This window comes from Diabrotica virgifera, chromosome 5 (genome assembly GCF_917563875.1).
Source record: "Diabrotica virgifera virgifera chromosome 5, PGI_DIABVI_V3a".
NCBI classification, from domain to species: domain Eukaryota; kingdom Metazoa; phylum Arthropoda; class Insecta; order Coleoptera; family Chrysomelidae; genus Diabrotica; species Diabrotica virgifera.
Genome location: NC_065447.1, coordinates 239,592,852 through 239,620,820, shown reverse-complemented (window position 1 = coordinate 239,620,820; position 27,969 = coordinate 239,592,852). Strand labels below are relative to the sequence as shown.

Sequence of the window (27,969 nt, the reverse complement as noted above, 5' to 3'; positions counted from 1 at the left end):
TCTTTTTAAGCAGCAAAGGGAACCTTTCTTAGGAATATTATACCGATTATATTCCATAGGGAACCCTATACCCATTCTTTGTGGAAAATGTAGGTATTATATCACACATCCCGTTCTAAACCGTAACAAATCAAAATAATAAAATTTTACAGATGATCAAAAACAAAATATTTACTTTGATAGTACCTACTTCCTAATATATTTTTTATTTCAGCTTGTATACTTTAAATCGGTAAGATCAGAAAAGGCATGACTCATTTGTTGGACATTTCTAGAAAATTAATGAAAATTGTTCCGATAAAGCAAACCTTATTTACTGCAACTACAATATACCATAAATACACTCCTGGCCAAAAAAATCGGGACACCTTAAAAATGGGTCATTTTTGATTTCTCGAATCTCCTAAACATGTCCGATTTTAGTGATTTTTTTAATATGTTATGGCCTCATTCTCTAAAAATATCGATGTAGTAACAGTGTTGCTAAACAGGTAAATGCCATTGTATACCGGGTGAAACAATAATATTGTGTTTTTTCCTGAAAGTTCGTAACACCCTGTGGAATATTCAAGCATTTAATAAATATTGAAATTAAAACTCAATTGTAGCCCGAGCCTTTCTTAACATTCTGTTTTTTGACTCATTCACTTATGTTGGATAATGAAAAAGTTAGGTATGTACTTTGACAACTAGCCATGTTCTTCATCAATACAGGGTGTTTCTAAATAAGTGCGACAAACTTTAAGGGTTAATTCTGCATGAAAAAATAATGACAGTTTGCCTTATAAACATGGGTTCGCAAATGCTTTGGTTCCGAGATACAGATGTTGAATTTGTTCTTACAAACTGACGATTTATTTATTGCTCTAAAACCGGTTGAGATATGCAAATGAAATTTGGTAGGTTTTAAGAGGTAGTTATTGCGCATTTTTTTACATACAATTAAGAATTTTATATTCACCATTGGCGCGCGTACGGAATATATCTAAAATGTTTATATCCGTATGCACGCCAATGGTGAATATAAAATTCTTAATGGTATGTCAAAAAATGCGCAATACCTACCTCTTAAAATCTACCAAATTTCATTTGCAAATATCAACCGGTTTTAGAGCAATAAATAAATTATCAGTTTGTAAGAAAAAATTCAACATCCCGTATATTGGAAACGAAGCATTTGCGGAAATATGTTTATAAAAGAAACGGTCACTATTTTTTCATGCTGGATTACCCCTTAAAGTTTGTTGCACTTACTTAGAAACACTCTGTATTGATGAAGAACATGGCTAGTTGTTAAAGTACCTAACTTTTTTTATTATCCAACAGAAGCAAATGAATCAAAAAAGAAAATGTTTAGAAAACCTAAGACTACAATTGGGTTTTAATTTTGATATTTTATATATGCTAGAGTCTAGAGTATTCCACAGGGTGATCCGAATTTTAAGGAAAAAACACAGTATGATTGTTACACCCGGTATAAAATGGCATTTACCTGTCTAGCAACAATATTATTACACCGATGTTCTTAAATAATAAGGCTATATCATACTAAAAAAAATCACTTAAATCGGATAACTGGTTTAGGAGATTCGAGACATCAAACATGTCCCATTCTTAAGGCGTTCCTTTAATTTTGTCGCTGTGTGTTATATATTTTTAAACGCTTTTCTTTAGTTCAATCGTTTGGGCCAAATCTTTAGACATTAATAATTTGACTCATTTAACTGCCTTTTCTTCAATGCAAATGAATGAACATTTGCAGACATATGCATTCGCGAGAACAATACACGAATTGTCAATAAAAATTTTTTCTATGTTTATTAATTGTTTAATAAAAAAAATGATTTTAATGGAAAATGCTTAAGATCTCTTGTTTTTTTATAATGTAGAAACTTGAAACTTTTACAGATTTTTTGACTACACTTTTGAACGGGATGTGCGATATTTGTATGATACTACGTGACTGACAAGTAGGTACTACTGAATTATCAGGCAACTATGTATAAAATACAAAGGCCTACAACTACTAAACATATTTAAACTAAAGGATGTTCTACTATTTCTATTTAATATTAACAATACTTATTAACAAATTTTATTATACTCCCAATACATTGCCAGAGTAATAGGTCTGGATCCCGCGTATGAAAAAAAAGTTGATTAATAGCAAGCTGAAAATTTGTTAATAGCGTAAGGGTGTCTAGTCGGATAAACTTTGATATACGGGAACACTGGAACAGGGGCAGCTTTAATTGTGGAACAGGTTAAAAATTTGGAACGGCCACACCACGGAAACGGCACATTTATTTTGTCCGACAGAACAGACTTAAACTCTCCGAACAGAGATTAAACAATCATGCAAAAATCAGACTGCTATTTGTCACCTGTCATAATTCCTGTCATTTGGCATATTCTACATGTTCCACTCATTAAAACGCCCATTTGGTGATAAATAGCAGTCTGATTTTTGCATGAGAGTTTAATCTCTGTTCGAAGAGTTTTAGTCTGTTCTGTCGGACAAAATACATGTGCCGTTTTTGTGGTCTGACCGTTCCAAATTTTTAACCTGTTCTACAATTAAAACTGCCCCTGTTCCAGTGTTCCCATATATCAAAGCTTGTCCGACTAGACACCCTTAAGCTATTAACAAATTTTCAGCTTGCTATTAATCAACTTTTTTTTCATACGCGGGATCCAGACCTATAAAGAGGTATGTACGGTTTTGATATTAAAGATGTAAAGTAGAAGCCACAGTTAAGCCAGGGTTTCCTCGAAAGCGGCACCGACAAACTGCGACCGTAACACTGCGATGAATGACGTCAGATTACGGTGAAAAATTCAAGGTTATTCACTGCGGCAATGCAATGTGTAAACTCAGCAAGCGGTGGCTTCCAACGCATCCTTGGAAACCACCGCTATTATTTTGCGTGGTACAGTTTTTTATGACGTCATTCATCGCCGTGTTACGGTCGCAGTTTGTCGGTGTCGCTTTCGAGGAAACCAAGGCTTTAGAATGCAGTGTTGGTCTTATGACGCGCAGCGATGCCGCTCATATCGGCACAGTGGTATAGCCCAGTCGGGATAGCATTTGACCTTGCATTACGAGCTGCCCCAAATTTTATTTTTCTAATCTTTAGGGGGGTCAATAGTAGTATAAATTTAAAATCTCGACTGAATTTAACCGTTGCGTTAGCCGCCATCTTGATTTTAAACGAGAACCGTTTTTGCTCAATACCTCCGCCATTTTCAACTTTTCGACAAAAAGTGAAGAAACTGAAATTGTTGAAAATTCGATTTTCTATAATTTCGTTTATTCCAATTTTTTTCGTGCGGTCGATATTTTCTGAGTTATGACGAAAAAATAGTGACAGTTAGAGCATAATTATTGATTTATAGAATTATCTCGTTTATTATTAGTTTTAGAACAAATTTGGACCTATACAAAAATAAAGAAAATTAAATTTTGATCTCTTTCATTTTTTTTGATATAATCAATATTTAAGGTAGTGCGTATGCGGTAAAAGCGCGAGCGTAAGACCTGAATGATTTTATAGCAATTGTTTTTGTTCAATATCTCCACCATTTTTAACTTTTCGACAAAAAGTGTAAGGACTGAGATTGTTGCAATTATGATTTACTACAATTTTTCGAGAGAACCAGTGGCGGGTCTACGAGGGAGGGAGGAATGGAAAAATTCCACCCAACAGGGTCCAAAATTAAAAAAAAAATTGTTGAAATATTAAAATATGTTAGCTGACATGAAACTTAATTATCGACAGACAAATTCAACCAATAAACCCGCTAGTTAATAAAATTAAGTGAACTTAATGCATATAAGTTATTATTTATGTCTTTTATGTACTTAGTTTGGTTGGTGTTTCATTGGAAGTTTCAAAAATTGTATAAAATATAATTCTCTTTATTTTTGTTTATGTGCAATTATGTCGTAAAGTTAATAATAATTGAGACAATTCAATAATTATGCTTCCCCTCCGCTTTCACTATTTTCCCCCTTAACTCGGAGAATATTGATCGCATAAGAAAATTGTGGAAACGAAATTGTAGGAAATTGCGTTTCCAACAATTTCAGTTCCTACCGTTTTTGTTGAAAAGTTGAAAATGGCGGAGATATTAAGCAACAACGGTTCTCCTTTAAAATCAATATGGCGGCTAATGCAACACTACTATTGACCCCCCCTAAAGATAAGAAAAATAAAATTTGGGGCAGCTCCTAATGCAAGGTTAGGCCTTTTATTCGTCTAACCCGACTGGACTAGTAGGTGCGTGGTAGTTTGGCGATAGACTGAGAAATCACCGGTCCTGATGCGCCGCTCGGGGCGAACCGGCAACGTGGTCGGCCGTTCTCCCGTAAGAAATACATTGCTCTATCCTACCTGCACTGCATTCTAACTGTGGCTTTTAGTATAGTAAAATATTTTTTCTACGCCCTATATTTAACCCTTTCATTGTCCTACGTGTTCCTGAAATTTCAGAAAATTCTAATAAATATAATGTAGCGCAAACTCATGTAGAGTTTGATGAAACGTGAAGATATAAAGATTCCAGAAAATGTCGCGCACGAAAAGTTCCTGAAGAAGACGAGGAAGAATCTAAGACGGATGATAGTTCGTCTGCCCCTGTACTCTGGAAATACCAATACGCCAGATTTAAATCAAAGCATAAAGTTCTAAGTAAAAGCGAAAGGATAGCGGCTTTACTTTTCGGGAGAAAACTTAGAATGGATGGGACACAGTTGCCCCATATGTACTAAAGAAGTTATCGATACAAAAAAATACATCATCTCATGATGATGTATTTTTTTTTATCAAAATATTTGATCAAGATATTGATCCTATTTCTAGTTTAAAAACACTGGATAAAAGTTAAAGGCCCGTCTGAAAGGTTTCAAATATTCGTAAATGAACAATCAAACTTATTATAGAAATGAACAAGAAAAATCGAATTTGACTGTCACAAATATTAACAATTATCAGAAACTAATATGATTTGATACAAAATTAACATTATTCTATAAAGTCATTGCATTAGTAATAAAACCACATCACAAAGAAATACATAAATAAACACAATGCAATTGTTGATTTCACTTCCTCGATTTTCTACAATTTCTAATTAACTCGAAATTGAGTTCAATTTCCCATTTTGTAATAAAATGTTATGATTCAATCTAATAATAATCGTTTAAATGGTTAATAGTTGTAATTTTTTTAGGGATTTTATTTAAAATGTTATAAAATCAGTCTTGGAAAACCTTTCTACAGAAATAAAAATTAATGGAGAACAAATTTCTAATATACGAAATGCAGATGACACTGCCCTACTAACTGATACTAAGACGAACTTACAGAAGAAAGTCAGTTCAACTTAATGATGCTTGTGGAGAGTTTGGAATAAATATTAACGAGAAAAAACCAAGATTATGATAATTTTATATTAGAACAGATAAACCATTACAAATACCTCGGCTGCGGGATTAACTGTAAGCTTACTTGTTGAATGTATACTCGTAGTATACTTTTCTTCACACTGTTGCCGTAATATGAAAAAAAATTTACTGTCTAATGAGAAATTCACACCGAGAATGCACTACGGCTAAGATAGGGCAATACATTTCTAATGGGGAATAAACGCACAGGGTTGTCGGTCTTCGCCAGTTGTTGATGGCTCTCTCAAGAGCGTCGCACAGGAACTGGGGCAACACTGAATGCGCATTCCTATCTTATTCGTACTGCAATCCCAGTGTGAATTTCACAATAGGTCTAGTCTAGATAATCCACCTTGGATTAAACATGTTTAAGTTGCAGACTGCACAGGAATATTAAGTAACATCGACTAATAATGTCGGCTGATAAAAGACGGGATATGTGCTCACATTAGCTCAGACAGCCCGGAAATAAATCGACTGGACGTTGACCTTCTGCGTAATCAACTTTCTTATAATGAAGACTGGAGTCCAAGGAATTTGCTGGGGCAGCGAGGAGTACGGGTTTAATTTTAGAAGAAATTTGCTTGTTACGCTAGTCAAATCTTGAACACACCATTTGGTAAACATGTAAATTGGGTAATATAACTAACGGAGGTGGTAACACAAACGTTGCAACTTCTTCCGCAGCGGGTAAAAACAGATTTTCACAACTCCGAACAGTATAGCTAGAGTAGGCCTATTTAGGGAAAGATATCCAAAAAAATTACTGTTGGTGTGTGTTCCAAAATAGACGGAATAGACAAAAAGAGCAATAAAGGTTCGAACAGCGAGTCATACGTTTCTTCACTGATGTTGAATATTAGCAGACGAAATTTTAAAATGGCCTGGCAGAATCTCACAAAAATTTAAAACAGACTAAGCGATACAAACTGTCGCAGGATTTATTATTACTTTGCATAATATGATTCCATTTAAAATAATTTTACAAAATGGCGTTCGTTTAACATTTTAAATGATTATCGCTCTAAAATATTATAAAATTAATGTACAGGTACCTGTAGTACAAACCTGAGTTTGCTTAACAAAAGATTATGGTTCAAAAAATAATTTAGAGGAAAGCTTAATATCGAATTTTATTTTTTGCATAGGGACATAGAAAGAATATTGTTTGTCACATATACCTACATAAAAGTGTCCGTTTCAGTCATGAAATTGCCATATTAAGTTTTTCATTAATGAAAAAATTATAGCATAAATTACTATTTCCTTTGTTTTTTTTTTGTATAATTATTGTTGATTACGGTTCTTACGTTTTAACAAAATGTACCTATACTTTCACTATATTATTAATAAATATGAAGTAACACGGCAAAACTTGATTACTTAAAAAAGTGCATTGCATTCTTATACAGAAAATTTAATGAAAACCACAAAACAACATTTGCAGAAAAAGTTTCCATAAGATCGTTTCATAATAATATTATCTACGAATGCAGTATTTCGTTAACTATTTTGAAAAACATGTGAAATCCATTAAATTATCTACTAAGTACTGTCAAACAAAATAGAGGATATATTAAAAATAACGAGAGTAAGGAAAAACTTAATTTTTTATAAACATAAATATTTTTCATTTTGCTTCATTTGAAAGTACAGTATCATTATGTTATCTATGTAAGTAGTTGCCTATTACTTAGGATACATCAAAAATTCTTTGTAAAATCTAATAAATCTACCTAATTGCGTACCAAACAAAAGTTTATAAATAGAAAGCTGAAAATTTGTTAATAGCTTAACGGTGTCTAGGGGCATATACTAGTTCGCTCCGGCGGCGGTCAGATTTTAATACCCGACAGAAAAGGGTCACAGGTAAGTTCGCTCCGGCCATTAGAAACCAAAATTTCTAATAAAATTGCTTACATACTAAGATTTTTCAAAATAGGAACCAAAATGACGTGAATATTATACAAATAATACAGGGTGTCCCGAAAAGATTGGTCATAAATGATACCACACATTCTGGGGTCAAAAATAGTTCTATTGAACCTAACTTACCTTAGTACAAATGTGCTCATAAAAAAAGTTACAGCCCTTTGAAGTTACAAAATGAAAATCGATTTTTTTCAATATATCGAAAACTATTAGAGATTTTTTGTTGAAAATGGACATGTTTCATTATTATGGCAGGAACATCTTAAAACAAAATTATAGTGAAATTTCGTGACCCCATAACAATTTAATGGGGGTTTTGTTCCCTTAAACCCCCCCCCCCCAACTTTGGTGTACGTTCCAATTTATTTATTATTGTGGTACCATTAGTTAAACACAACGTTTTTAAAACTTTTTTGCCTCTTAGTATTTTGTCGATGAGCCAGTTTTTATCGAGATGCGGCTTCTTTTTTAATATGTTTACATAAAAATTTTAAGGGGGTTTTGTTCCTTTAAACCCCCCAAATGTTTGTGTACGTTCTAAATAAACTATTATTGTGGTACCATTAGTTAAATACAATATTTTTAAAACTTTTTTGCCTCTTAGTCTTTTTTTGATAAGTCACCTTTTATCGAGATGTGGCTTCTTTTTCAAAATATACCTAAAAATGTAAATTATAAATAAATTTTCAGATTATTAACAGGTCGCTACAATCGTACTTAACCATATACAAATATGTGGTGGATTCGACAAATATTCAAAATATCTCGATAAACACTGGCTTATCGAAAAAGTACTAGGAGCCAAAAAAGTTTTAAAAATATTGTGTTTAACTAATGGTGCCACAATAATAATTTAATTGGAACGTACATAAAAGTTTGGGGGGGTTTAAGGGAACAAAACCCCCATAAAATTTTTATGGGGTGCACAAACTTCACCTTAATTTTTTTTTAAGATGTTGCTACCATAAGAGTTCCACATGTCCATTTTCAATAAAAAATCTCCAAGAGTTTTCGATATATGAAAAAAAATCAATTTTCATTTTGTAACTTCAAAGGGCTGTAACTTTTTTTGTGTGCACTATTGTATATAGGTAAGTCAGGTTCAATCAACCTAGTTTTGACCCCAAAATCTATGGTACAATTTATGACCAATCTTTTCGGGACACTCTGTATAATTCAACTATCTTGTAAATAAATATGTAACAAATAATATTTTAATATAATTTCTATAGGTAGGTACCGGGTGGTGAATCGGAAAACGGGCCATAGGAAACTCAATGTAAAATTTTAAACTGTTGAATTCCTGCTTCCTTAATTATGTTACATCAAAAGTCATGACAAGTTATTTGTAGAGGATTGAAATCTGTATTAAAAACAGAAGTTACAATTGTTCTACGATTTAAACACATTCCAAAATTTTGAAAAATATAATGTATTTACCGCAGTAGGTATGTGTGGGCATGTTAGGCCACACGTTACTATTTAACTGACAGTGAGCACACTATTGACTGAATAAAATATCTTTATTATTAATACTTTCTCCTTAACTGAGGGTATCTGATTAACTTTATTGTGTTTTAAACAATAAATGATAAAATAAATAAAGAAATTGACAGTTCAAATTGTTAATATAATAAATTCATTGTCACCGAATGCAATCTTATACACATTATTGCACTGTGTGTGGCGTAACTTTGGCGTATTTCTCTGAAAACTGTATTATATTTTTACAAAATTTTGAATAATTATTGTTCGTAGAACAATATTAACAGTTGTTTTCAATACAGATTTAAATTCTCTACAAATAGTTTCTTATGACTTTTGATGTAAAATAATTAGGGAAGCAGGAATTCAACAGTTTAGAATTTTACATTGAGTTTCCTATGGCCCGTGTTCCAATTCACCACCCGGTATAAAATACAAAAATCACAGAACCAATTTTGCCGATATTAATTCTCCTAGAACTTAGTAGATAAATATTTAATCCGCTTTAGCCATGGGAGCGAACTAGTATATAATTAAAAGGGTTTTTTGACCACGGGAGCGAACTAGTGTGCTCCGGTGTCTAGTAGGACCAACTTTGATGTATGGGAACACTGGAACAGGGGAAGTTTTAATTGTGGAACGTGATTTTAATTGTGGAACTTGTCATCCTGACAAGTTTATGATTGTGAAAACTGGCAGGTTGTTTATAATAGGTCTAATCAATAGCAAACTTTATATAATATATGAAACAATGTTTGCCCGACAAATATGTTAGGCATTTTAAAAGTCCGACACGTAGAGCATGTCAAATGACAGGTATTATATTGGTGGTAAATAGCAGTCTGATTTTTGCATGACAGTTTAATGAAAGGGTTACAAATCAACTGGAAGTACTGTCCGACAAAATACACGGAACGGTTTCGTATTCTGACGTCCGAAACCTATAACCTGTTCCATAATTAGAACTTTCCCTGTTCCAGTGTTCCCATACATCAAAGTTTGTCCGGCTAGACACCGTTAAGCTTTTAACAAATTTTCAGTTTGCTATTAATAAACTTTTTTTTGTACGCGGGATCCAGGCCTATTAGTTCGTTCAACTACTGGATCTAACGTCAGTTTCCGTCAACGTCCAATTTTCCCACTGCACCACCACCACCTAAACAAATCGATGCTTTGAAAAATATAGCAGAACATTTTTCCAACGTATAATACAAGTTTTGAATTTCAAACATATTGGCAAACCCTCGCGTCAAGAATCTTCCACTCATATCAAATTTTCATTCTAACGCGGGCCTTACATCAAAAGAAATTGTCAGATCAATTCGCGAAGTAGCTTCTAGATAAAATTGAAGACGTGTAAAGCTAAATTTGAACATCCCGCAAAAAATAATTTCCATCATAAAGTCACTGTACACTGAACCGAAATGTAGCGTGACACACAATAGGATCAACGGTGATGAAGGATACTTACTGGAGTCAGGGGACGTCCTGAGTGATATTCCGTCAGAGGAGAAAGTTATAATAGGTTATAATATATGCACATGTGGGCCAAGCCAAGGCAGGATACGAAGCAATACATGGGGGATTAGGCTTTGGAACTACAAATGAAGCTGGAGATGATATGCTTGAATTAGCAACAGCACTAGATATGGCGATTGTTAACACATTCTTTAAAAAGAGAGAAACTCAGCTTATTACGTACAAAAGTGGACATCAATCCCAAATAGACTACTTCATGATAAGGAAAGAAGACATACGTGAATGCAAGGACTGCAAGGTAATAGTTAGTGAGACAGTAAGCCAACAACATAAGCTGCTTGTTCTGGACATTGAAGTAAAAAAGGAAGCTAAACCAAAATATCGGAGAGGACCACAAAAAATCAAGTGGTGGATGCTAAAAGATGAGAAGGAAGGCCTATTCAGCGAAAGAATAGTAGACAAAATATGTTGGAACATGAAAGGAAGCCCTAATACAATTTGGAGAAAAATGACCAGTAGTATGAGAGAGACTGCTATTGAAATACTTGGGAAAACGTCAGGAAAAAAGTTTGAGGATAAAGAGACTTGGTGGTGGTCAAACGAAGTACAAGGAAAAATAAAAGAGAAGCGAACATTATATAAAAAGTGGCAAGAAACCAGATCCGACACAGATCTTCAAAACTATATGGTGGCGAAAAAGGAAGCGAAAGTAGCAGTAGCAAAAGTCAAAGCAGAAGCGTATTCAAACCTATACGATCAACTTGATACCAGGGAAGGCGAAACGAAGATATATTATAAAATAGCCAAACAGAGAGCAAAGAAAGCAAAAGAGATAAAAATAATAAAATACTAGTTCACGAAAAGGATGTCAAAAAGAGATGGAGAAAGTACTTTGACAGCTTATTAAATGAAGAATTTGACAGACAGCCTGTAGAGTCAACGGAGACAGTAGCAGCAATGGTCACCAAAATAACAAACGAGGAAGTGGCTCAAGCGCTTCAAAAAATAAGGAAAGGAAAAGCGGCAGGACCAGATGATATTCCTGGGGAAGTATGGAGAGCATTGGGAGAGGCAGGAACAAGGTGGCTAGCAGGTTTATTTAATAGAATTATGGAAGTCCAGACGAATGGAGAAGCAGTATACTAGTACCTGTCTACAAAAACAAGGGAGATACACAACAATGTACAAACTACAGGGCTATAAAACTGCTTAGCCACACCATGAAAATATGGGAAAGAGTAATTGATAGACGGATACGTGAAGAGACCGAAATATCCGAGAATCAATTTGGCTTTATGCAGGGCAGATCAACAACAGATGTAATTTTCATTATAAGGCAGTTGATGGAAAAATACAGGAGTAAAGAAACAAACGCTCATATGGTATTCATTGATCTTGAGAAAGCATATGATAGAGTTCCTCGAGAGATTATGTGGTGGGCACTCAATAAGAAAGGAGTCCCTGGTGAATATGTAAAGATCGTGAGGGATATGTATGAGTGAGTAACGACTAGTGGGACAGGTGTGGGAGAGACTGATAAATTTCATGTGAAAGGAGAATTGCACCAAGGCTCGGTGCTTAGTCCGTATTTATTCTCATTAGTATTGGGCCAGATAACAGCGAAACTACAGGGTAACATTCCATTATGCCTAATGTATGCTGATGACGTCGTGTTAGTAGGAAATAGTGAAAGAGACTTGGAACAAAAACTGGAACAGTGGAGACAAGCTCTGGAGGAAAAAGGTTTAAAACTTAGTAGGACAAAGACAGAGTATTTGCTATGTTCATTTAAAGATGGAGTTACTACAAATAAAATGGTATCTTTGGATGGTGAACTGATTGTAAAAAGCAATAGTTTTAAGTACCTGGGATCGGTATTACAGCGTAATGGAGAAATAGATGGAGATGCATGCAGTAGAATTAGGGCTGGATAGATGAAGTGGAAGGAAGTGAGTGGTGTGCTGTGTGACAAGAAAATTCCAATGGAGTTGAAGGGAAAATTCTATAAAATAGCCATAAGACCGGCTATGATGTACGGAACTGAATGTTGGGCAGTGAAAAAGAAAGAGGAACAACGAATGCATGTGACGGAAATGAGAATGCTTAGATAGATGAGTGGAGTGACAAAAAAGGATAAAATTAAAAATGAGTATATTAGGGGAAGTCTAGGTGTGGCACATTGATGCCAAAATGAGAGAGCATAGGTTGAGATGGTTTGGTCATATTCAACGTCGAGACGCTAATCACCCAATACGAAGAATTGCTGAAGTGCAGATTCCTGGAAGGAATAGGAGAGGAATTTCAAAGAAGACGTGGGGAGAGACGATTAGGCAGAACATGTTGGTAAAGGGGATTAATATTGATATGATCCAAGATAGAATTGTATGGAGAAATGCAATTAGGGAAGCCGACTCCGCATAGGGATAAGGCAAAGAGAATGATGATGATGACTGGAGTCAGACAGGGATGCATGCTTTCTCCGTTTCTTTTTAACATAGCTGTGTAGACGATGTTAACCATACGCTTAAGCAATCTAGAATACGCCAACGATATCTACCTATTAGGACAAAGGTTTCAAGATGTGGCTGACCAATTTGAAACAATTTCTAATGAAGCCAATAAAATATGCAACATACTATTTACCATTAACTGAAAAGTTTACGCATCTTGCAAGTGTCATAACAGTAAGCGGAGGTCCAGAAGACGATATTCGTATGAAGATACGAAAAGCTCAGCAAGCTTTCACCATGCTCAACTCTCTTTGGAGGTCAGGCCAGTATACTACAAAGACAAAGATTCGAATATTCCAGTCAAATGTAATGTCTATTCTACTCTACCGATGTGAAACCTGAAAAGTGACAAACACCCTTACAGACAAACTGCAGGTCTTTGTTAATAAATGTCTACAAATAACTGTTCGTATTTTCTGGCCTAACATCATCAGAAACTGAGATCTGTTAAACCTGACCGAACAAAAGTGGGCAGAAAATTAAATAGAGTCCAGAAACTGGGGTTGCATCGGTCACACCACACACTCCGAAAAAATAGCTCCGGTATTGCAAAGACTGCTCTAGAGTTTAATCCCTAAGGAAACAGAAAAATAGGTCGCCCAGCACAAACTTAAAGAAGATCCACCATGGACGAAATAAGAGGTCAAGGAAAGTCTTGGAATGAAGTGAAGTTTTTAGCGCAAACTCGATGGCGCGTTTTCACTGAAGCTATTAGGCCTGGATCCCGCGTACCAAAAAAAAGTTTATTAATAGCAAGCTGAAAATTTGATAATAGCTTAACGGTGTCTTGTCAAACAAACTTTAATGTATGGGAACACTATAACAGGAAAAAATTTAATTGTGGAACTTATCATCCTGACAAGTTTATGATTGTGAAAACTTTATATAATACGTATATGAAAAAATGTTTGTTCGACAAATATGTTGGGCATTTTAATAAATCCGACACGTAGAACATGCCAAATGACAGGTGGTATATTGGTGGTAAGTAGCAGACTGATTTTTGCATGAGAGTTTAATGAAAGAGTAACAAATCAATTGGAAGTTCTGTCCGACAAAATACATGGGACGTTTTCGTAGTCTGTCGTTCGAAACCTGTAACCTGTTCCACAATTGAAACTTCCCCTGTTCCAGTGTTCCCGTACATCAAAGTTTGTCCGACTAGACACCGTTAAACTATATATTAAGAAATTTTCAGCTAATAAACATTTTTTGGTACGCGGGATCCAGGCCTATATATGCTCCACTTAGTAATTCAAGAACCTACACTTTTTGACTTTTAGCAAGCAAACTTTTCCTTTGTTTTTGTGTTTAAAATTCCCCATATTAGATAAACAAAGATTTGTCAATAAAGTTAAGGTTACAACTCGTTATTTTCCTATATACCCTCAGATGTATACTAGAAGATGATAACTATACGTATAATGAAAGAATGCTTACCTTCCTACCAAAAGCAAATTTAAAGAAGAAATTAAGAATACCGTTGGGTATCCTGGTTCCAAGTGCGTGTTGCAAATTAACTTTGTACCCCTTGAGCACTTGATCAGGATATTTTGTGCGCCACCACATTACAACCCAGGCTAGATGGTTCTCGATCATGGAAATTGTGGCGTGGGCCAGATTTCTCTGTTCCGCTGTCAAGCACACATCGAGATCATGACCGAATTTTTGCGAAAGATCCTTGATGATGATGGCACTGTCAGCTATTTCTTCTCCGTTCAGTTCTATAAAGGGCAGCTGGCCCTTCTTTGAGCGGTATTTCATTTTGTGGTCGACATTCTGAAACAAAAAAATATTTATTACTATCATCAATATCAACAATAATAAACAACGATTTATACTTCTACCATTTCTATAATAATACTATATATCATTTAAACCAAAATAAAAATTCGTTATGTTGAACGTTATATTTTTTATAACAGACTAATTTATCCAGGCTATATCTTTTAAACGAATAGACATTTTCGAATGGGACAAAAACTGATATATTCTATTTGTAATACACTTCAATATCGCGTAGAAAAAAATCATCCTCTAAATATACATCCCTTAGTTACAACCCCCAACTTAAATTTTTTTTAATAGCACCCTGTACATTTTTTTATAGTTTTGGATGTGGTCTTCTATCGTCTATTCAACAGATTTTTTAAAAATAAAATCGGTTCGTAAATAATCAAGAAAATATCAGTTTATTTTTTATTTTTGTTATGTGCCAGACTAATTTATCCAGGCTATATCTCTTAAACGAATAGAGATTTTCGAATGGTACAAAAACTAATATATTCCATTTGCAATACACTTTAATATGGCGTAGAAAAAATCATCCCCTAAATATTCACCCCTTAGTTACAACCCCTACGTTTAATTTTTTTAATAGCACCCTGTATATTTTTTTATAGTTTTGAATGTGGTCTTCTATCGTCTATTCAACAGATTTTTTAAAAATAAAATCGGTTTGTAAATATCAAGAAAATATCAGTTTTTTTTTTATTTTTGTTAATAATTATGGTATAGTTATTAAAAGTTAAAGTTAGGGGTTGTAACTAAGGGATGAATATTTAGAGGATGATTTTTTCTACGCCATATTAAAGTGGTATATTACAAATAGAATATATCAGTTTTTGTCCCATTTGAAAATCTTTATTAGTTGTAGGCCCGTTTGTTCGAACGCTAATCAAAAATGGAATCAACTGATCATTATCAAATATTTAATTACTGTCACCAACTGTCAATGTCAACTTTGTTTGGGTTGCTGAAAACATAATTGATTACAATTATGAGATTTATTAATCAATTATGTTAATAATTGTAAGTTAATTAATAATTAATTAATCAATCAATTATGTTAATTATCATAATGATAATTAACATAATTGATTACAATCAACGGATTGACGTACGAATGAGGGGTGTTGTTATTTGATGGTTGTTAAGGGGAATTAATTATAATCAACTTCTTGATTAGCGTTCGAACAACCGGCCCTAAGAGATATAGCCTGGATAAATAATAAATTATTAGTCTGAGACACATAAAAAATAAACTGATATTTTCTTGATTATTTACAAACCCATATTATATTTGAAAAATCTGTTGAATAGACAATAGAAGACCATATCCAAAACTATAAAAAATATACAGGGTGCTATTAAAAAAATTAAAGTTAGGGGTTCTAGCTAACGGATGAATATTTAGAGGATGATTTTTTCTACGCCATATTAAAGTGTATTACAAATGGAATAGACTAGTTTTTGTCCTATTCGAAAATCTCTATTCGTTTAAGAGGTATAGCCTGGATAAATTAGTCATCATTAGGTTTCATCATTCATGTCTTTTAAGCTTTCTACTGGAATTTCGTCTGGACCTACTGCTTTACCTATTTTACGTACTGAGTCTTTTGCCCTCAGAATTAATTCCATGTTTGTTACATTGTCCTTTAATCATGCCACTCTATAGACTAAAACTATCCGATTCAGAACTATGAGATTGCCAGGGCCCCCGTAACCAGGCGTGCAACGCGTGCGACGCACGCGGGCGCAACCCCCAAAAGGCGCCAAACCGAAGGTTTGGTAAATAAGAAATATTTATTTTAAATGAGGTAATCATTTTTTTTTCAATTTTAATTTTTTCATGAACACCTAGAGAAATCTCAAAAATCAAATATTGTGGTATTACCGAAAAAATAAATAATATTTTAAGTATTCTATATTTGGTGTTAATAATTACTAATTATTCTTATTGTATTGTTTTACTTTTTACTATTTTTCTATTCCTCCGTAAAAGATGAAATATTATAAACTAGATGTTCCTGAGTTAAATCTAAAACCCCTAAGTGAAACAAGTGAAACAAGATGGTCGAGTAGGATAGAAGCTATCAAGCCCTTCAAATTTCGTATAATTAAAATTTGTGAGAATCTTACAGATATAGCAGATAATGATACCTTTTACATAGAAAGTAGACAGTGTTAGAATAATAATTGATCAAGTAGGTACTAATTTCGTTAAATAGTAGATTTGATATGATGTTATTGGTTTTTTAGTACATTAAGTGTATTTAATATAGATAGATATTTTGTCTAAAAACTGTCTTGTTTTGTGTAAAAACTAAAACTGTCTTGATCTTCAACAAATGCTAATTGATCCAGTAAGAACAGAGGCGGATATTGGTGAAACTGATTTATTTAGTGAGATAAACGCTTTAAAATTATTTTCATTGCACGACTCATCAAATCCTCTTCATAATCTTCAATACATATTTGAAAATATTTAACTTCATCTTTATCAAATATCAGTATTTCATTCAGAATCCTCCTCACTTTAAAATTTTAATTAAAAATTATTTGAGGTCTACTATGGCAGAGAAAAGATTATCTAGTTTGGCAATATTAGTTATAAAGCAAGAACTAATCAATAAAATTGACATTAAAGATACATATTATAAAAGAATTTGCTACAGTCAAATCTAGAAAAACACCTATTTCAGGGGCGTCATTTGATAGAGTCAGGAGGGACATTTGCCCCCTCTCTTTAATATTGGAATATACAGAATTACTATAATAATTTATTTTTAATAATTAGGAACATAAACTTTATAATATATATATATATATATATATATATATATATATATATATATATATATATATATATATATATATAATAATATATATTATATGATTCATTACTAATGGAACAAAATAACTACAGTATCAATTTGTAAAGTAAAACAGTACAGTTCCTACTTCTCAGTAGGAACTGTAGTAAAAATTTCAACCTTCTTTTACTGCTTGTCCCCCCCCCCCCCCAATCAAAATTTAAAATGACACCAATGGCTCATTTAATTCGATTTAGATTTAAGGTACCGATTTCTAGATTTAATTATCATATGAATGTTTTATTTGTTTTTTTTTGCCATCATTAGCAAATCAGTTACAAGAAAAGTAAAATTTGAGTTCTTGCAATTTCTGTTGTTTTATTACAAGTAAAAAATTAAAAATTATAGATTTTTTTCATAACTGTATATAAGGTGCGCTGGAATAAGTGTTACCCCCCCTTAATAACTTAGTAATTTTTAGCACATAAGCAAAACGCCCGTACAGATCGATTTTTACAATAATTATATTATATTATAGCATCACTGTTTCGAACTTTACGCGGTCCCTCTTCAGGTGACAGTGATAACTTTGATTTTTTTAAATGGGAAAGTACATCATGTGACACCTCTTTAAAACCTTTTGAAAGACTGATTACAAAAATGTATAATACTTTAATCCTTTTTGAGACCGTATTCGAAAAATTTCGGTCGAAATATTGTGAAATGTATTCATTTTTTTCGAATCCTGAGAAAAGTAATAAGTATTTTTTTTAAATTTAAACGCAGAATGAAATATTACAATATTATCGAGGGTCAAAAGTCCCTGAGAACTTCTATAATGGTTATTTTAATAATCATAATATAATCTAATATAAGTCACAGAGGTGAAAAGAAAAGAAAATTTAGTCGGATTTTTTATTTTAAATATAGCATTCAAAAGAAATTTTTGTTTATTCTATGGAACTTTCAGCCCTCGGTAATAATGTAATCTTTTATTCTGCGTTTAAATTTTTCAAAAATACTTATTAGTTTTCTTAGGATTCGAAAAAAAAAATGAATGCGTTTAAAAACAATTCAATCGAAATTTTGCGCCTACGCTATTATACATTTTTGTAATCAGTATTTCAAACACTTTTAAATGAGCTATCACATGTTATACTTTCTGATTTAAAAAAATCAAAGTTTTGCCTACCACCTGAAGAGGAGTCGCGTAAAGTTCGAAACATTGATGTTATAATATACTTTGATTATTTTAAAAATCGACCTATCCGAGTGTTTTGCTTATGTGCATGAAATAAGTGGGTTATTAAGGGGAGGTAACACTTATTCCAACGCACTGTATGTAGTGGATTTAAAGGGCGCTAAATTATGTGCCGCACGCGGGCGTCGGTCAACCTTGCGGGGGCCCTGGAGATTGCAATGGTTATGCTGACGATATTAACATTGGCTGTTTGAATGAAAACAGTGATGATGCAATGAAGTATTTGATTCAAACTCTGGGGCAAAAATAAATACCTTTTCCAACAGAATCAAGCTTCTCTCTTCTTATCCGCAGATAACTTCTTTGCAGAGTTTAGTAAAAGATTATCTGGGTGAAAAACATTGGATACTTCTTTTCTTCTACAAGTTTTTAGAGGATATAGATTCAAAGAAAATTACTGGTATTGTTTAACCAAAATGATAAACGAAGAAAATAATCAGAATCACAGAAAAACAGTAAAAAGAAAATATTTCCTTGTGGCATTTAATATTTACTGTCTTTAATGGGAACTAACCACAATTTTTTACGTTTAAATTTCCACCAATTTAACATATCCGTCAGAAAATTTAACATGTTAATTTCCTCAAAAAAGACAAAATGCATGGTTATAACAGCAGATCCAATAAGACGTAAATTGGAGCTGGAAGGTCATATAATAGAACAAGTGATGGAGTTTAAATACCTAGCCATCACACTATCTCGCTACGGAAGGCTCGAAACAGAAGTGGAAGATCAAATGAATAGAGGAAACAGAGCCGCAGGTTGCCTGAATGACACAATACGGAGAAATAAAAATATCGGAAAAGAAATGAAAGGCAGAATTTACAAAACAGTCATCAGACCAATAATGACATACGCGTCAGAAACACGACCCGACACAGAGAGGACAAAAATATTGCTCGAAACAGCGGAGATAAAAACCCTTCGAAAAATCGATGGGAAGATTCTATGGGACAGAGCTAGAAGTACAGATATACGACGGAGATGCAAGGTGGATAACATTAATAACTGGATAAGAAACAGAAGAATAGAATGGAATGACCACATAAGCCGAATGACAACAAATAGGGTAGTCAGGACAGCGAGAGACGGTTCACCAATAGGAAGACGATCATTGGGAAGACCACGAAAACGAAGGAACGACAACTTACTAGAGGCACATTGAAAGAACAGGCAGAGTTATGTCTATACAAAAAGAAGAAGAAGAAATTTCCACTTCAGAAATCGTTCTCAAAATAAATTTCCAGACCACGAAAACGAAGGAACGACAACTTACTAGAGGCACATTGAAAAAACAGGCAGAGTCATGTCTATACAAAAAGAAGAAATTTCCACTTCAGAAATCGTTCTCAAAATAAATTTCCAAGTGGAAATCGAAACGTCAAAATAAATTTACATGAAATTGTGGTTGATTTCCATTAAATACAGTAAATAAGAAAGTAAATCATAAAAAACCTAAATGAATACAGAAAAGATTGTAAAGGTTATGGCGTGGAAAAAAAGTTAAATGGACTGAATCCTTTTAACTTTTAAATCGACTGAATCAAAAAGTTAAAAAACGCATGGACCTTGGACCTCTTGGGATCCAAGGTATGATTAATAATATTATTTACCAACGGAATGCTACTGCAAACATTATCTATTATGCTACAAAATGATGATAACAAACACTGCTGTCAATAGAATAATTTATATCACATTCCAAGTATATAAATCATCTGGAATATTTATCGTAGAAAGAGTGATTCAAGCTCAAGGTCTCCATTAGACATGCAAACGCAAAATACTAATACGTCGTACCGAAGCATAAAAATTGGTACAGCGGAACTAAATCGCAGAAATCCGTTTATTTTCCGTTGCAGAGTTGCCAGATTGGGGTATTTCCCCCCATTTTTGGGGTAATTTGAAAGCGTCTGGGGGATTTTTTATAAGCAGAAATGGTTGGGGGATTTTTTGGGGGAAGAATTAATGCTTGGGGGATTTTTGGGGGAAGAATTATGGATAATTTTAACGGTCATGGTAAATTAAATTTGTGAATGTACATAGAAAGAACTGTATATTCTACTCTCATATAATCGAAGATGCTAGAACATATGAATTATTTCAGCGCCCTCTGTTGATAAGTAGTAAAATTTTGGTTCATTGTTCTCTACATTTGAGTATTCGCGGTGTGCAAGTACTTGGAAAGAGAAACGAGAAACGACCGTGCGCGAGTCGCGGAGAAATATTGCAACTATCTTAAATAATTCATATTGTCAATTGAAATTGTCAAATTGACGTAAATTTCATACCTTCTGTCATTGACGCAGAAAAATTATATATTGCTCCACAATATTGATATGATATGCAATTATTATATAAAGGTAAATTTAATTAATTGTATTTTGCTTGCAGTACTGCATTTTAATAACTGATTTTATTTACTACATACAATTGTTTACGTTTGCTAAACATAACCTGCATCTTATTTTTTCTTCTTATTATTTTTTTGGACTATGGTCTTGGCAATTATCCAGCAACCAGGACTAATATAATTGGCCAATATAATTAAAAGTGCGAATAAAAGTACAGAGCGTAGAAATAGAGGTCGCTTTGCCGAACTTGCACGGTCCCAATTACCGTGTATTACTCGTATTACTCTACTGCTACTAATTCATTAGCTTTGTTTGCGGAGACAGTCCATGACTGGTTTCTGACTGATTCGCATGCGCAGTTCCGTTTTTAAGGGCTTAAAAACGGAACTGCGCATGCGTATCAGTCAGAAACTAGTCATGGACTATCTCCGCGAACAAAGCTATTAAAATGCGGCAAAAATTTAAATTTGGGGGATTTGAGCTTCAATTTGGGGGAATTTTAGTTTAAAAGTGGGGGATTTAGAAAATCGCATCTGGCAACTCTGTTCCGTTGTAATGCAACTTCTTTAGCAATTGATGTTACGCTTTTCAGTACGTTATTATGCTCTTTGTCTTTCTCGATTCAATAAAAAGCTGTTAAATACTGTCTGTATATTTTACTAAATGTAATGTATTGCAAAATATACGATACGAAAAAGTTCTTTTTTAATTTTAATTATTTTATCACATTAATTTCTCACTAGAAATAATTAAGTAAAACAATTTTGCTAAGTGTTAATTTACTAATATCATCATCATCCAGCCTTCTGCATCCAAAGTTGAACATATGCCTCCCCAGGGCTTCCGCTACCATATGTGCAAAGTGTGCAATGCACACGGGCGCCATCCTTTAGGGGGCGCCAAAACCCAGGGTAAAAAATTGCAAAAAATTTGAAAAAAAAACAAACAAAAAAAAAACAAAATTAATTTTAAAATAAAAGTTGAGAAATTAAATAGGATTACGTATAAATAGAAGAAAAACATGAGAAAAGCAGAAAACTTCGGCCATATAAGAGGACCTAAATTCCATCTACTTCGCCTTATAATACAAGAAAAAGTGGAGGAAAAGAGATGGATTGGTCGAAATTAACTTTCATGGTTGTGAAATATTAGATAAAGAAGACGAAGGTATAATAAATACACACAAAATTTTCTTAGTACTGTAATCTGTAGTAGTAGTAATGATCCAGTTACTGCCGATTCCTATATGCAAGACCATGTCGGAAGTCAGGCATTTTAATTTATTTTGTTATGATTTTATTATGTTTGTTTCATTTTGATATTTTAGTCTACAAATAATAGTCCATTTACTCACGGTTTTGTGCTGTGAATTTTAAAGAACCGCTTGCATTGACATGAAATACACATAATACACATAGCTAACAAGTCAAAGAAAAAAAGTGATATTGTACCGATGTGTGCTTTTGCACTGGGGGTGGGTTACACCCCTTCTCGGGGTGAAAAACGTTCAAAATAAGCCTGGAATTGGATAAACTGAGTAATTCTAAGGAACTTTGTTTCTATAGATTTTTTTTCTAAGTTAATACTTTTCGAGTTATTTTGCGAGTGAATATGTTCATTTTTTAACAAAAACCCTGTTTTTAGACGGTTTTTCCCAAATATCTCAAAAAGTAAGTATTTTATCGAAAAAATTCTCTTATCAAAAAAATAGCTTACAAAAAGTTTAAAAAATTGCTGGCATATGAAGTCTGTAAACCCAGTAGAAGCACAGTTGCACAATAATGAAAAACAGGTTCTTGTTCTTCAAATTCCAAATCCAATATTTCAACGCGAAATAACCAAACAATGAAGCACTTTTCGGCGAAAACTCATTAAAACTTCTTTAAAGTGTTTAAAACAAGCTTCATATTAAATATAACATAACTTACTTACTTTTGATGCTAGAAACATTTTTAAATTGTTTTTTTTTAATACATAGTTTAAAAATTATTGGTGATACCAAAAATCCCAAGCAGTAAAAAATGTAGGTTTTTCTTGGCTGAAAGACATCGGTCGATGGCCTTTTGGTACATTGTATCAATAAAGTATGTCTCTCTCTCTGTAGGTTTTTCTCTTGTGAATATTTTGGATTTTTTGTTTTCCTGTAAAACAAAAATTTGTTAAGATATGAATTCCTGTTCAAAATTGGCATACACCCGTGATTAACGACTCGTTCAAGCCCTTTTAACTAAAACAGCCCTTTCAAAAAAGCACTTTGAACCGATGAAACTTCAGATCATATAAATAATACATAAGTAACTTGTAGTAAAGCGGTAACGATTATTTTCATTTGGGACGCTAATTAGAGGTTGATTTTCACGATTTTTTTTATCAAAAAAGGGACCATCATTATATTTAGCGTAACTTACTTACTTTTAAAGTTGGAAATTTAAAAAACAAAAAAAAATGTTTCACTTTCACTTTTTTATAAGCTTTATTTTTGGTAAGAACATTTTGTTCGATAAAATACTTACTGAACTTACTGAAAAAACTCTATATAACAAAAGTTGCTTAAAATTAGTCATTTTATCCAATTCCTTTTTTGAATGTTTCTATGTTTTTTTACCCCCGAGAAGGGGGCGAAACTCACATCCAGGGCAAAAGCACACATCCGCACAATATCATTTTTTTTATTTGACATGTTAGGTACCTATGTGTATGCCAAATTCCACGTCAATGACAAAAATATGACTTCTAAAATTCAGTTTTTTGCTTTATTTCAAGCACCTACCTACCTACATACCTTCAAAAAATAAATAGAAAAACATGATCCAAAATGCCTTAAGGAGTGCCAAAATCCTTTTTTGCACACAGGCGCCAGTTACCCTTACGGGGGCCCTGTGCCTCCCCTAATTTCTTCCAGTTCTGTCAGTGGTGGATTTCCTGCAACACTTTTGACGTTATCTGTCCATCGTGTAGGTGGTATACCTCTACATCTTCTGTCTTCTCTTGGTCTCCACACTGTAATTTTTTGGGTCCACCTCCTGTCCTTCATTTTGGCTACATGGCCCGCCCAATTCCTCTACGCCCTTCAGTCATGCTATTCGCAGTATTCGCTCTATGACTATGACATCTGTGACGCCTGTCCTGCTTCTGATTTCCTAGTTTCTAACCCTGTCTCTGAGAGTCCAAGTAGTTACCGTTCCATTTTTGTTTGGGCCACTCATAAGTTTCGTTGCTGTGGCCTGGGTTAACGATAGTGTTTCGGCGCCGTAAGTAATGACTTAAAGCACACATTGTCCAACGTCTTCTTTTTCAGATAATTTGGTATGTTGCTCTTGACTCTTGAAGATGTCTGATAGAGCTCCATACCCGGCCCATGCTAAGGTGATTCTTCTTTGTAGTTCGGCAGTTTGATTGTCCCTGGCAATTTGGATTTCATGCCCTAAGTATTTATATTTATGAACCAATGCTATTTCGTTGAAGTCGACTTTTGGATTTTCGCTTGGGTTCTGATGGGGTAGTGATGTGTCTCAAACAGCCTCTCCTACTCAAATGTCAACGTCACCTTCACGTTGGTGAACCCTGTTACCATAAACGAGGCTCTGGCGACCAAGTATCAGCGGAATAACTATAACAACTGGAATTAAGGAAATGTAATTCCATTAAAAACCGGCCGACACGTCTTGGCAAGCGCGGCAGGTTTTAAAATCACGCCAAATACCTCCTAAAACAAAATGAGAATGTCGATATCTCAAATTTATTAATATAAAATATTTTGGTAACTCAAACCATCACTGTTATTACAATACGTCCGTCAATAAAAATACTACCGTCCAAACTGAGTAATGGCTTAGTACTACCGAGGCTCTGCTTCATCCATTACAACGAGTAAACGATGGTTTTCTGAATTTAAACGCGGTCGTACCGACACCAATGCTGCTGAGTGTGCTCTGGAAGACCAAATGAGCCAGTTATTCCCGAAATATCGAAAAAAACGTTGAAAATTATTATGGAAAACCGCAAAGTGAAGTTGCAAGAGATAGCAGAGACTCTAAAGTTATAAAAGGGTAGAGTTTTCACTATTATACAGGAACATTTGAGTATGAGAAATCTGTTTTTCAAATGGTTTCCACGTTTTCTCACTTCTCACACCAGAGGAAAAACAACAAAAAGACTAAGTTTTCACTCTAATGGCATATAAAACAACATAATGCTATTCTACATCCCACCAGAATGAAAACAATGGGAACCTTCTCTGGTTACACCTCCGAGGCTTCTACAATTTGCAAGCCATACGGATGCTGAGACAAAGGAAGATGAGGGAATTCTACAATTTACAATTCACGTCCCATCTGCTCAGCGCGGTAAAGTTCCAACGAGAATGGTTCCCTTCATACTCCAATCAGAGTAAATGTAAATCAAAAATGAATAACCATTTTCAATTTCGTTGCAAAACGAAAATACAGCCGAACCGAAAATGGTTATTCATTTTTGAAAAACAACAACGCATTGACGAGTTTCTGCGCTCTTTAGGCTCAAAATACGTCATAATAATTATCACGAAAAAGATAACAGAAGAACTCGGCATCAAAATAAATTAAAAATGGACCAACAACCAGGAGATAAGAGCGCCCATCGGAAAAGCTAGATCCACCTTCAACCAAATGGTGGCTTTCTTCAAGAACCACAACCTCTCTCTTGGTATAAAAGTAAGAATGTTGCAATGTTAAGTCTTCTTTGTCTTTTTTATGGTGTTGAATCATAGGCCTTGAACAAGATAGATATGTACAGAATATTGGAAGCATTTAAGATGTGGCTATACCAGAGAATACTTAAGATTCCGTGGACTGATCGAGTCCCAAATGAGAAGGTCCTTATAGAAGAGTGAAGAACCGAGAAGTACTAACCACCATCAAATCTCGAAAGTTCGAGTACTTTGGACACATTATGCGAAATGAATCCAGATATGCCCTCCTACAAGCCATCCTGCCAGTGGCGTGCTGGCCATATAAATGAATCGGTGCAATCACCGAGAGGCCGCGGCCTCTTGAGGCCGGTCAAATAAGTTTTTTCACAAAAAATTTTAGATGTAACAAAAAAAAATATTTTTTAATTTCAAAAACAATTATTTACATAAATTATTGCTATATAAATTATATTGTACATAAATTATTGCTACAGATAATATTTATTTTCATACATACAAATAGTATATTAATGGTTTTCCAATTTACATCTAAATCTAATTTGTACTCTGCAGAATAAAAAATGGAAAAACGTCTTGCAAATTTTTTACCGAATTATTGGAAGTATCGAAAAACGATTTGATTAAGACAAATCGTTTTATGATAATATAAGCACTCTACATCCTAGAAATTTTGATAAAATGAAAAATGGTATATGTACCTTTAACGTCATTTAAATAATTTACTGGAAAATTAAAAAAACATTATCCTACCATATTATCTGCGACTGAAATTAGAAAAGAACTTGTGGATTTTCTGATAAATTGATTGTATTAAAAAATAGGATTTTGCAAAATACTGAAATTATTTAGTTATGAATATGTTCAGTCTACAGAAAATATGAAGGATGATATTATTAATCTAAGTGATAATGAGCATGAAGTAACACATAACAGTGTTGTTAATATCGTGAAAATTCACCTCCGTGTGGTACTAAAAATTGTAAAGATTGTATAGCTTGCCGTTACGCTGTTTTGCATAAGTACAACTTATATTAGTGTGCTTATCCAGAATTAAATATAGTACATATATAAGCATTTATTCATTCTTTTAGTGACACAAGTATCTTGTAAACACAAGCTTGTAAACGTTGAAATACATAAAAAATTGGTTAAGAAGTACCTACTTTAACACAAGATCACTTGGAAACATTTATGCTAATAGTTAGAGTAAAAAAGTATTAGCTTTGTATGAGCTTAAAAATGATAAAATAACGTACGAATTTGCTCAAAAATCTATTTTAATGTGGAAATTATTGATCGAGAGTTATGTAAATATGTTATAAAATAATTTCAAAATAATGTTTAGATTATTGCGTTTAAGTGTTAATTTAAATATTGTTAAATTAAAGTATTTGCACTATACTTTAATTTGTACTATCTTGTATTATTGATTTACTAAAATTCAATTAACAAATTCTCAAAACAGAAGGAAAAATGAGGATGGGAGGCCGCTTTTCTATAAAATCACCGGGCCGCTTGAAACGTTCCAGCACGCCACTGCATCCTGCAAGAAGAAATATTTGGAAAGCGAATAAAGAACCTCAGAACCTGGTTCAACACAACATTTGTGCAGCTTTTCCGCGCTGCTACAGATAAGATAACGATGGATACATCATGGATAGGCACATCAAGAAGAAGATGCAAATGTCACTAATGATTAGGACTTCTAGCATTTAGCACCCTATTTGGAAGGATTCTAAGTTTTTGTACAAAAATTTTTGTAGAAAACTGAGACAAGGAGGTATCGATATTTATAATTTTTATGCGTAGAAAAATTGTCAAATGTTTGAGTTTTTTTAAATGTTTCTAATGTTGGATCAGGAGTAACTGTATCGGCATTTCAGCCAGGTCTAGCTCACGCAAAATGATCATTCCATTCTTTTTAACCATGATATACATACAATCATTTCATTTACAATTATCGTACTGTGGGGCACGGTATAAAAAAAATGTTGTATTTAAAAAATTAACAATTATTGGCACTATAACTACTGTATATCGATATCCAACAGTCAGTTATTGAAAAATATTCCTCCCGATACTCACACTGATTTACCATCAAATGAAAACCTACTACGTTGAAAAGCGCTCATTGTATCACTAATTTATTTCCCTCATAGCAGCATGCGTCCATCACACGTGTACAAACGAGCTCGCTATAACAGTAAACATACAATG

The 27,969-nt window shown here is 33.6% G+C and overlaps 1 protein-coding gene across 2 annotated transcripts in view; it reads right to left on the bottom strand.

Moving 5' to 3' along the window:
* The window catches only part of LOC114343294 (failed axon connections), a 166,526-nt gene that overhangs the window by 8,220 nt on the left and 130,337 nt on the right, over nucleotides 1-27,969 (bottom strand). For both annotated transcript variants that reach the window (XM_028294107.2, XM_028294113.2), the window contains exon 2: nucleotides 14,293-14,631. In XM_028294107.2, the coding sequence (XP_028149908.1) occupies nucleotides 14,293-14,631 (339 nt within the window). The remainder of the gene's footprint in view (nucleotides 1-14,292; nucleotides 14,632-27,969) is intronic.